Genomic DNA, 12,328 nt, shown 5'->3' on the forward strand with positions numbered 1-12,328 from the left:
TCTCGAAATTTCGACTTATAACTCGAAAATTTTGAGGAAAGTAGCTCGAAATGTGGAGTTAGTTCTGCCAATCAGTAATCCAGCTACAATGCGCACTCAAACCCGCATCGCAACAAACCGGCGCTTTCGAGAGTACGTTAGCTGATATTAACGCCATGTGATTCAGCTAATAACAGAAGGATTTCATCATTTGTGAAGCCACACAGACAATAATCAGCGACTTGTGCATTTATGACTGGCTGTTATTCTGGTGTCTTAGCTGTAGCATTTGTAGCTGAGGGCTTCAGCTTCCGGGTAACAAGGAAATTACGTCATTCACGTAAATGACTGATTGACAGCACTAACTCTTAATTTTGAGTTAGTTTTTTCAAAATTCCAAGTTAATAAATCGAAATTTCGAGTTCTGGATCCTTCTTTTTTTTAGTGACGCAAACGGGCTTCCAGTGTGTGGATGTTGTTTAACTGCTGACAGTGAGACAGGCTGTCCTAAGAGTCGCTGCCAACACTTCATCTATAAAATGCATTTCTCTGCTCGTTCGCTATAGTCTGCTGTCGTATTTGTATGCAGGTTATTTTCAGTTTAACTGGTGATGTTCATTCGTGTATTGTAGGTGAATGCGTTGATGATTGATCATAAATTAGTAAACTGGCCGTTTTTGTTCAATAATTCCTGTTTCATGTTCAAACCGTCAGACAGAAACTCTGCGTTTGTTTTTATGTTCTTCAGCCTGTTGTTCTTGAGGTCATCTGTGATGCGTTCAATGACCCTCCACATGCTCTGAGGCTCATTTGAAGAGAAACAGAACTTCATCTTTAGAGCATAAGTGGGTTTTTGCCCTCTTTATGCCCGCGGTCAGGCTCTGTTTATTGTAGTATAACACTCATAGGACACAGTGACCCGCTGCACACACACTGCACACACACTGCACACACACTGCACACACACTGCACACAATGACAGCTGCAGAGTTTGTGTCTGATGTATTAAGTATGAAACACTGTTGGGTTAAAATCTGGTCAGAATGAATCCAGGTGCAGGTGTGTCAGTTTAGGACCACTGGACTAACATCCAAGTGCTCACAATATAAAGTGTATTCTGTAGTAACATCCTGGTGTTGCAGCAACAGTCCCACATGGAAACGTCAACACTCAAACTCAAAATCTCTTTTTGTCAACAATAAAATGACAGCAGACCAATTTGATCAAAGTTGGTAAAAAGCTTCAGAAATTAGTAAAATATTAAAAAGTGTCTGGATGCTCAATCATCCAGGTAAGGGTTAGGTTAGTAATGCTGTGATTGCAGACATTCCCCAACTCTCTGTGAATGGGACTCATGGCCATTGATCAGTGGTTGTTGATCAATGGTCATGACCTCCCAGCCATTGTGCAAATGTCCTGTTTATAAGGTTGGAAACCTGCAGTCAGCTGAGACTGAAGGAGTCACCTGGATGAGTCATGAAACGTTTCTCCCACTGAAAACATCCAGATGAACAGAATCAACTTTTGGGGATTAAAACGTGTCTGAATTAATCAGTGGGTGCTGAGTGGGTCAGTCAGTGTGTCGCTGGGCTGATTTGTGTTTCCTCTGCAGGTGAAGGTAGAAAGTGTGTGTGAGCTGATGTGAATTGAGCAGCATGGATCAGTGTGAGGACAGAGAGGAGGGAGTCCCTCCCTCTAAAAGCACTCTGTGTGGGGAACATGAGAGCCAGACCAAAGCTCAGAGGTGAGATGACCATCTCTAACTGTCCATGACTCTTCTCCATGTCACAGCTCAGCACTCACATCACTGCTCCATCATTATTCACAGGAACCCGCCTGGACCTCCACCCAGAAGTGTGTCCTCTAAGAGCAAACGGGTGAAGCATTTCTTTCGTAATTTAGGGCGAAAAAAGTCATCTGACAAAAAGTAAGTTCATGTCAGTATTAAAATGTTTGAAATTTTAATCAGCTTTTTACTATTTAACGATTTAAATAATATACTATTTAATACTTTATTTATACTTTTTATGTAATGTATTGGACACATTGGATGTGACACATGTTTCATGTTCACTTATTTTTAGCGTCAATGAGAAACCATCCAGCTCTGTGTCCTTAAAGAGTGACTGGTCCAATCATCGATTCATTGATTTTAAATCCCAGCCTGTGTCTGCTGCAGAGAGGTGAGCTGTTAGTAACAAGAACTCTCTGATTTAAATGATTTTGATGTTTCCTGGTTTCTAAAATGCATCTCTGTAGCAGAGCAGTGTCTCCAAGGACACACAGGCTCAGCTGTAACTGTCAGTTTATCTGGTTTAAGACACATTTGGACTCAATTGGCTGTTTTTAACTATGTATTTTAATCAGAGGTGTAAATTTAGACCTCACACATCTGGATCCTAAACTATGATAGAAACAGCTGCTAGCAGTGGGTAGTTTGACTTTGATACGCTGCTCTAGAAAGCAAACAAAGGTTTGTGCAGCTCCTCTTCAGAAAAGTGTTCAGAGAGCAGCTGCTGTATTAGACAAAGGCTCGTCGTGTGAGCCCAGATGTGTGTAACAGCTGGATGAAGGAGAACCATCACAGTCGCGTCTCCATCCCGCCTTTATTAATGAACTTCCTGTTGCTTGCAGATGACAGGAACACAAAGTGTTTGTGCCACGTGATGCTGCAGGATTTGTTAACGTGTCCATGATGGTAACATCTCCTCGTCTAACTGCAAACACATGAGCGCTCCTAACGGCAGCTATCACAGCCACACAGGCAGACTGTGTCTCACTGTTGCATTCAGGGACATTTGTTTTCCTGTAAAAAGCTGAACTCTAATCTAAGAGGACTGTTACTGACAGGAAACAGCTGCATTATCTGCAGTCTGTGTGATCACAGCTGCTTCAATCACTTTATCAGAGAATTGATCATTGAATAAAACATGTTTGTGTCTGCAGAGGTCAGAGGTCACAGTCTGCAGGATCCAGCTGTCCGTCGGTGAGGAGTGACTGGTCCAAAGATTACCCTCCACACTTCAGTGCTGAACCTGAACCAACGAGGTCAGAGACCTGTGATGACTCCTTTACATGTTTGTGTTTTCCTGGATAAATATGACCAAAGATTCATTAAAAAGGTAAAAAAATATTAGACTTTGTCCTGTAGCGCTGTGTGGCAGGCAGGATTGGACCCAAACACAACAGGATGAAGTCAAAGAGGCAGCTTTATTTCAGCTGTGAACATGCAAACAGCAGAAATAAGGAAACATAACTGTAGGTTTGCAGTGAATGAAGCCTCAGCTCGACGCTCCACTTTGTCCCTCTTTTCCTTCTCCAAACAGCCACATCAGGAGTCTCTGATGGAGTTTTAAAATATTTAATTACAAATGTCCAAAGATGGGTTCAGGATACCTGAATCCACAATTATTAAAGCTAAAATAGTTCACAGGGTTTGGACTTTGTTAGGTGACGAGAGAACATCAAAGTGTTTTTTATCTTTAAACAGTATTTTTATCACTTCAGTTGCTCTCACAGCCCTGTTTGTTATTTTAGTAAGTAAGTAAGTAAAGTTTATTTATTAAGCGCTTTTCATAGACAGGTAGTCACAAAGTGCTGCACACAGAGATTAAAATAAACAGTACGATAAATAGCAAAATGCACAATATACACAATATAGAGTTTAAATGTGAATTAAAAATATAACAATGTAAACAGCATTGGTCAACAAAAAGCTTGTTTAAACAGTAAAGTTTTTAACTGTTTTTTAAAGGATCCCACAGAGTCAACCAAACGTAGTTGTAGAGGTAGACTGTTCCACAGTCTTGGTGCCACAGACTGAAAGGCTCCGCCCCCTTTCGTCTTCAGACGTGTTCTGGGAGCAACCAACAAACTCTGAGTCTGTGAGCAGAGACAGTGAGCAGCAGTGTATTTAGTGAGAAGCTTGGATAAATAATCTGGGGCCATTTAGTGCTCTGTACGTTAAAACAATCATTTAAAAAGAATTCTAAAATCTATTGGGAGCCAATGTAAAGAACATAAAATAGGAGTGATGTGAGCTCGCTGGGTAGAGCGAGTTAGTAGTCTGGCTGCTGCGTTTTGTACAGCTTGGAGGCGAGAAAGAGATGATTTATCCAAGCTGGTAAACAGGGAATTACAATAATCTAAACGCGATGACACAAATCCATGGACAATTTTTTCCAGTTCAGCTAAGGAGACCATATGTCGCAGTTTAGAAATATTCCTTAAATGAAAGAAACAGGAACGAGACAGAGACTTTACATGTGAGTCAAGGCCCAAAGAAGAGTCAAATATTATTCCAAGATTTCGAATATTTGGCTCAGCAGAAGAACAGAAAGGGGCAACAACTTGACTGATTTTAGAATATAGATCAGGAGGAGCTATGATCATGGTCTCTGTCTTGTTCTAACAAGGTAGCTGTTAGAAAGCCAGTCAGAGATTTGAGTTAAAGCCTGGACTAGGGTGGACAGCCTATCCAGCTGATGAGGCTTAACCAGAGCTCTTATGTTTCACTCAGTGCTCCCACCAAACACCTTGGAGGACACATTAGTGTGATTTAGATTTCATTGGTGTAAACACCAGTCACACAAGCTAACCCATGGAGGCAGCAGCAGGCTTTGTGTTTGGTAAAGTCTGTTGGCTTAAACTAAGAGAGTTTAGTTTGTTAGCACAAAGAGCTGTCAGCTAAAGCCCCGAATGCACTTTGAATACAGACGAACTGAGAAAAACACTTTAAATACAGCAAACAGTCAAACTGACCACATGTTTTTCTGCTGATCATCCACAGCAGTACGTTTAGCATTCATGCTAGCAGCAGGCTATGACTGTTAGGGTTGCCAACCGTCCCTTAAAAAACGGAATCGTCCCGTATTTAGAAACAAAAGTACACGTCCCGTATTGAGCTAATAAGGGACTCACTTTGTCCCGTAATACAGTGAGAATCAAAAGTAGTCTATAAATGTTAATGGAATTAACGCTTTGTTTGAAAACATAATTCCCAGCCCCTCTCCTGCTTTGTGACCAATGAGCTGACAGCACACTTATGACAATTCAGATTACCGCTCATCTCATTGGTCGAGGAAAGGTCGCTTGCGGAGAAAATACCGGAAGACAACAGATGACCACAACAAGAAGCATGGCCAACAGGGAAACAAACGCTGACACTGCGGTGCAAGTCTCGGACGACAGTACACCTAAAGCTGGGCAGACACTGTGCGATTTTTTTCAGTCACGTTATTCAGCTCCTGCTCAAACTGCACGATTGACTCGCAGTTGGTAGGTCACGATGCAGGTCTCACACTATACCGCCCGATGCTCTGATGTGACCTGAGTGCTCACACTGTGCCTCCATATAATGAAGGTTATAACAGAAAATCTGTCGCTCTCTCTCTCTGTCTTTCTCTCACACAGACACACCACCACCATCAACTTTGCTAAATTGCTAATGAAAAACATTGATCAGGCAGCTGTGATTGAGCAGCAATGTAAATCCAACTATGTTCACGGTTGTTGTGGTCGTGATAATTTTGTGATGCCACATCGAAAAGGCTCTGATGAGCTTTCCAAAGTTCTACAGTTGTGCCTCCATCACTTGTGTCCAGATCACACGCTGCACAGCCGTGCTGCTCCGTCTTTTTCACCGACGTTTACGTGTTTGCGCGCGAGCAGTGTGAACGGCTCACGAGCGATTGATGATCGGGAGCTGGTCGTGAGGTGTTAATCACTTCTCGTTACCCCACGTATACTACACGATGAAGGCCAAAATCGGTCCGATCGCCAAAATTGTCGCACGACTCAAAAATCGTCTCAAAATGGGCCAAAAATCGCACAGTGTGAGCCCAGCATTAGAGCAGCAATATTTGTTCCCCCTCAGAGAAAGGGAAGAATGGGAAAAGGAAAACACCTGGCTGGAAAAAGTTAATATGGGCATGTGCAGTGAATATCAGCGCTATGTGGCCAGAAGTGTGATAATATAATTTATTTTGTGTAATAAACGACTGCAAGGATAGATGATTACAACAAATAGATGACTAATACATAAAAGTAATACACAGATGAATAATGATGATGAGTTAAGATGCGTAATCATGGGAACAAGTGGGTTTACAAACAGGAGCAGCTGATTAGCATTAGAAAAGCTGAAATAATATTTCAACTGAAGCCGATTGTACTAAATGCACTAAATGTGCACTGTTACAAGAATATTTTTCTTTCTATTGTTTTCTATTATTTTAAGTTAAGCAGGACAGAGTGCTTTTAAAGAAAGATTTACTTATATTCTCAAAAGTTAAGCATGACAGGCTTCTGTTTAAGAAAGAGACCTGTTTTACTGTGTTAATGTTGTCATTTTGAGCTAAAAATAAATGGCTAAATGATCATTTGTTTCACATATGGTCATGTCACAAAGAACATGCATCTGCTTAAATCAAATTCAAGTCAAATGGTTAAAAAATAATTTCACACACACAAAAAAGAGCTAAAAAATTCACCACACTGGGAAGGGTGAAGACAACTAGGTTGCCCGGCCCTGGCCACGAGGTGTCCCTTATTTATTTTTCAGGGAGTTGGCAACCCTAATGACTGTCCACTGAGCACCAACACAGGTAGGAGTGAGCAGTGATGAAGCAGGACTGTGGGCAAGTTTGAGCTACAATCCTATTGGCTTCTCAGTTTCTCCAAAGAAAAGGGGAAAAATTCTTGGTGTTGTGAAGATGTGAGTTGGTCTTGTTGTCGTGGGGCTGGAAGGATGCTGGCAGTGAGAGGCTTTTCATACAGTGTTCAGTAACAGAATGAGAAGAAAGCCACTGCACATGAAACAAGGTGCTCGTAGTGTTTGTTTACTGTGTTTGTGCCACAATGTCAGATCAGTTGTAGATTCACATGCAGACTTGTCCAGTGAAACCAGTGCAAGTACTGCAGTACAGAGCAAAGACTAAGCAAGCCAGGAGAGCTCTCCAACTTTCTGAAAGTATCAGGATATTTGAGTGATAAGAAAAAGTGGATCATGCAACAATGTCCCTCAGCACACAAAACAATCAAAGCAGAATAAATATAATGTTTTAGATCAAACACTTACAGGGACCTGAAGAGAGAGAACCAACAAAATGTCATGGCTAACAGAGGAACTCAAGCACAGACTGAGTTCTGACAAACAAAAAGGTGACAGTTTATTTACCAAAGGGGTGAACCACAGTGCTCTATATATGTACAGTGAGTTGGGGAGGGGGTCCAGGGCTCCAGGGAAAAGAGGGAAGGGAGTCCACACTCACTCCTCTTCAGTCACTCTTGTCCTGCTCTCCACTCACACAGCCACACACAGGAATCACAGGTAAGCGTCTGTAACCAGGTCCGGGGAAATATTTACTCAAAGTATACACAAAGTTAACCCAACTGGTGAATTTAGAGAGAGATTTCTTAGCAAGGAGCTGAGATCATGAACACAGGAGGGTCAATGTCCCAGCAACAAACTGCTCCATGCCGCAGCGTTTAATGGTTACCGGTAAGCCCAGGTGAATCAGCAACAGGTGGTGTAATCATCATAACTGTGTGGACCAAGAGCGAGAGGCCATTACAAGCTCCACCCAGGCAGGCAAAACGCTAGCAGGAGAGAGCAAAACATAAAACCTGAAAAGCCATCATGAGCCAGCCAGAGAGACACAGAGTTTATACTAGAAGAGAAACCTGCTCATCTTCATCATGTTTGTTTAAACAGAGAAAATCAGAAGTCTCTGTGTGTCAGACCACGGCTCTACACGGACACTTCTAAGCTGCTTCAGAGTGAACTGACCCAGATAATCTGCACACAGCGGCTGTAAAACAGTGAAAGTCATAACTGTCTCTCTGATGGAAAGCTTTTATTGTGAAGTCAGGAAGTCTGCAGGAAGTGTTGAGTTTGTATTCATCACTCAGTGTTTAATGAGACAGGCAGACAGGAAGAGCAGCTCATTAGTGTTGATGACATCAAAGGAACTGTGAGGAACTGCAGTTTGGTCACATCTGGATGTTTTTCACTGACAGTAAATGTTTTAGTGATGAAGAAATGTGTTCACAGAGAGATGAAGAGGAGTGGTGTTTGTGAGGAGGAGCAGCTGTCCTGCTGTGCTTTGTGTCAGGACGTCCTGAAGGATCCAGTCTCTACCAGCTGTGGACACTGGTTCTGCAGACAGTGCATCTCCTCATACTGGGACCAGTCTGCTTCATCGGGAGACTCCTCCTGTCCCCAGTGTGGAGAAAGATCCAGAAGCAGAGCTGGACTGCAGACAGCCAGTCAGAGCAGCTGTGTACAAAGTAAGACTGAACATCTGTCTGCTGATGGACTCATTTCTGAAAACTGGACTTCTTGTGTTGTTCAGACATTGAAGAGTTTTCTTTCTCTTTAGTCTCATTGTTTTTCTTTCTTTCAGCAGATGTTGGTCTGCAGGAGGTTTTAGATGAACATAAGATCAGTCTGAGGAGGAGATGTGAACGTGTGACTGAAGGAAGTGATGAAACAGGAAGTAGAACCCTCCTCAACACCATCTACACTGAGCTCTACATCACAGAGGGACAGAGTGAAGAGGTTCATACCCAACATGAGGTGAGGCAGCTGGAGACAGCTTCCAAGATGGACGCCCTCCATGACGCTCCAATCAGGTGCCAGGACATCTTTAAAGCCTTACCTGACCAACAGAGACCCATCAGAGTGGTTCTGACCAACGGCGTGGCTGGTGTTGGAAAAACCTTCTCAGTGCAGAAGTTCACTCTGGACTGGGCAGAGGGCTTGGAGAACCAACATGTCAGTGTGGTGGTTCTGCTTTCATTCAGGGAGCTGAACCTGATCAGAGATGAGCAGTACAGTCTTCTGGAGCTGCTCCATGTTTTCCATCCAACATTACAGAAGGTCACAGCAGAGAAGCTGGCTGTCTCTCAGCTTTTGTTCATCTTTGACGGCCTGGATGAAAGCAGACTTTCATTGGATTTCACCAACAGGAAGCTGCTGTCTGATGTCACACAGAAGTCATCAGTCAGCCAGCTGCTGACAAACCTCATCCAGGGGAATCTGCTTCCCTCGGCTCTCGTCTGGATAACTTCCCGACCCGCAGCAGCCAATCAGATCCCTCCTACATGTGTTGACAGGCTAACAGAAGTCCGAGGCTTCACTGACGCCCAGAAGGAGGAGTACTTCAGGAGGAGATTCAGTGATGAAGAGCTGTCCAGCAGAATCATCTCCCACATGAAGACATCCAGGAGCCTCCACATCATGTGTAGAATTCCAGTCTTCTGCTGGATCACTGCTACAGTTCTGGAGCACATGTTGACTACAGAGCAGAGAGGAGAGCTGCCCAAGACCCTGACTGACATGTACTCACACTTCCTGCTTGTTCAGACAAAGAGGAAGAAGAACAAGTACCATGAGGGACATGAGACGAGTCCACAGGAGCTGACGGAGGCTGACAGGGAAGTTCTTCTGAAGCTGGGGAGGCTGGCGTTTGAACATCTGGAGAAAGGAAACATCATGTTCTACCAAGAAGACCTGGAGCAGTGTGGTCTGGATGTGACAGAGGCCTCGGTGTACTCAGGAGTTTGTACAGAGATCTTCAAAAGAGAGTGTGTGATCTTCCAGAAACCAGTCTACTGCTTTGTTCATCTGAGCATTCAGGAGTTTCTGGCTGCTGTCTACATGTTCCACTGTTTCACCAACAGGAAGACAGAGGTGCTGAAGATGTTTCTAAAATCAGAATCTTTCACCAAGATGATTTTCAGTTTTTTTGATGACAAAGATCTCCAATCACTTGATGTATTTCTGAGGAGAGTCATGGAGAAATCCCTCCAGAGTAAAAATGGCCACCTGGACCTGTTTGTTCGCTTCCTTCATGGCCTCTGTCTGGAGTCCAACCAGAGACTCTTAGTAGGTCTGCTGGGTCAGACAGAGATCAGTCCAGGAACCATCCAGAGAGTCATCAACAACCTGAAGAAGATGAACAGTGATGAAATCTCTCCTGACAGAAGCATCAACATCTTCCACTGTCTGATGGAGATGAACGACCTCTCAGTACATCAGGAGATCCAAGAGTTCCTGAAGTCAGAGAACAGATCAGAGAAGAAACTCTCTGAGATCCAGTGCTCAGCTCTGGCCTTCATGCTGCAGATGTCAGAGGAGGTTCTGGATGAGTTGGACCTGCAGAAGTACAACACATCAGAGCGGGGACGACAGAGACTGATTCCAGCTGTGAGGACCTGCAGAAAGGCTGGGTGAGTCCAGATGTGATCATTAACATCATTGATCAGTGTAGGTTAGTAGTTTAATGTTGAAAATAAAATCAGATTATAACCACAAAGTGTTTGTGTCCGTACGCTGCAACCTTCCACACCATTCCTTTATTGTACAGACTCAGCAGCAGCTCCATGGATCCCAAATCCAAGAGTGGAGAACAGATTTGAAGTGTGTCACATCCATGCAGTCACAGCTGTTTCCACCATGTTTCCACTGATATTAATCCTGTTCAATGACACGTTTCATATCAGTGAATATGTTCTTTAGGACGTCCACTGACATGTTTAAGTGTCCTGCTGGAAATCACTCAAATCATCCATGAAATCCATGAAAAATCCTTTTAGTGTTTCTAACTTCAGCCTCTGTCCTCTCTCTCTCTCCATCCTCCTCACTGCTTCTTTCACTGATAATCACACAAACATCGTATTCAGCTACAAAATAACACAATAATATCATCTGATGATCATTATTATAAGAGCAGGATCCATATTTGATATCAGAGTAACACACTGCTTGGTTATGTGCAGTCATCATCAGTGACTGTGGGTCAAACAGAAGCTCTCTGATTGGTTGCTGACCTTGGTCACCTGTCCACTCTCACCTGTTTGTGTTTGCTCTCTCTTTGCTGTCTCCATCCTCTCTCTCCTTTCTCTCCCTCTCTGTCTTTGTACGTCACTCAGGTCCAATGGAAACAGTGACATTTACAAACCAATCAAAGACAAACTGATCCATGTCAGGTTATAACAATATTCAAAGTGAATACAGGCTGCTGCTGGACACAGACAGGTAACATCATTTTGACTTGCTGTCACCTGGATCTGGACTCATAAACACTGAAGCCCTGAACAGGAATACAAATCATTTTCTGCCAACTAGCGACACAGCAGCAGATAATGGCTCAGAAAGCTCAAATGAGCCAATCATTTCTGTGTTTAGTTCCCCTGAAATCAGATCTGATATCAGCAGCTCTGAGTTCATTCATCATTATTGTCCAGTGATGAGATTTCTGCTCCGTTTGGTAACAGTCAGCAGGTTTTTCCTGCGTGTGGACGTGAACAGTCGTACCTGACAGCAGGTAGCAAACAGAGATCATCTTTCCAGCTGGAACTCTTCACTGAGCTGAACTCATTCAAAATGTTCTGGAGTCAAAACAGGAAACAGTCCAAATGTGTGTCTTCACTCTGACTCTGGATCAGATCTCAGTGACAGACTGTGGACATTATGGAAGCCTAAATGTGACACCATCTTCCTCCTTCATCTGCAGATTAAAGCCAAACAAAGATTCTCATTAAAAGTCTGCAGGTCTGAGAGAGACTCAATCGTTGTGTCATGTCAAACACAGTAAGAGGAGCTGAAGCACAGATGTGAAGAGCAGATTCATCAGATTATGACCTCACTCTGTTTTGTCTTCATATACATTCAGTCTGTGTTTATAATGCAGATTTTCTGCTTTTATAATAACACATTTTATATTTTCTATCATCACAGACTGACTCAGTGTCGACTCTCAGAGTCTCACTGTGAAGTTGTGGCCTCAGCTCTGAAGTCCAACCCCTCCCATCTGACAGAGCTGGACATGAGTAACAACTACAACCTGCAGGATTCAGCAGTGAAGCTTCTGTGTGCTGGACTGGAGAGTCCAAACTGTCGACTGGAGACTCTGAGGTGAGTTCACTGACTGCAGCTGTTGTTGTTTTTCTATATTTCAGGTCTTTGATGTTTGAAACTTTCTTTAGTTCCTAAATGTTCAGGATGTGTCTGAAGACAAATGTGAAGAAGTTTGAGTGCTTTCAGAAATGTTGTCTTTCCAAACGACTGAACAACAGTTTTTCCTTTTGGCTCCAAACAGAAGTGACAGACTTGAGCAGGGTTCATTTAAAGGCTGACAGAAGTGGAGTGGTGACGGGGAGATGTTTGACAGGACAGTGTTTCAGCCACCACAGGTTCATGTTGTGCTCCATCAGTCAGTGAAGATGAAGTCGGTGCTGATGAGGCTGTAGAGTGTGTGAGGGATGTGAATGAGGATGATGAAGATCTGATGATAGCAGATAAAAACAGGCTGCAGAGACTTTGAGCCATACAGGGCACACAGTG

General features: G+C 43.3%; 1 protein-coding gene across 1 annotated transcript; it reads left to right on the forward strand.

The window, feature by feature from the left end:
- The first annotated feature begins 374 nt into the window (after nucleotides 1–374).
- On the forward strand, nucleotides 375–11,903 carry LOC146716637 (protein NLRC3-like). Its single transcript, XM_085452522.1, has 7 exons — nucleotides 375–1,723; nucleotides 1,808–1,906; nucleotides 2,064–2,162; nucleotides 2,926–3,027; nucleotides 8,033–8,268; nucleotides 8,385–10,212; nucleotides 11,723–11,903. Exons 1-7 carry the CDS (start codon nucleotides 1,635–1,637, stop codon nucleotides 11,901–11,903), a joined length of 2,634 nt encoding a protein of 877 aa, XP_085308648.1. The 5' UTR covers nucleotides 375–1,634.
- Nucleotides 11,904–12,328: the final 425 nt, after the last annotated feature.

Source organism: Copadichromis virginalis, linkage group LG3, assembly GCF_057382275.1.
Source record: "Copadichromis virginalis isolate Kocher_CV1m ecotype Utaka linkage group LG3, C_Virginalis_male_GT1.1, whole genome shotgun sequence".
In the NCBI taxonomy this organism is placed as follows: Eukaryota; Metazoa; Chordata; class Actinopteri; order Cichliformes; family Cichlidae; genus Copadichromis; species Copadichromis virginalis.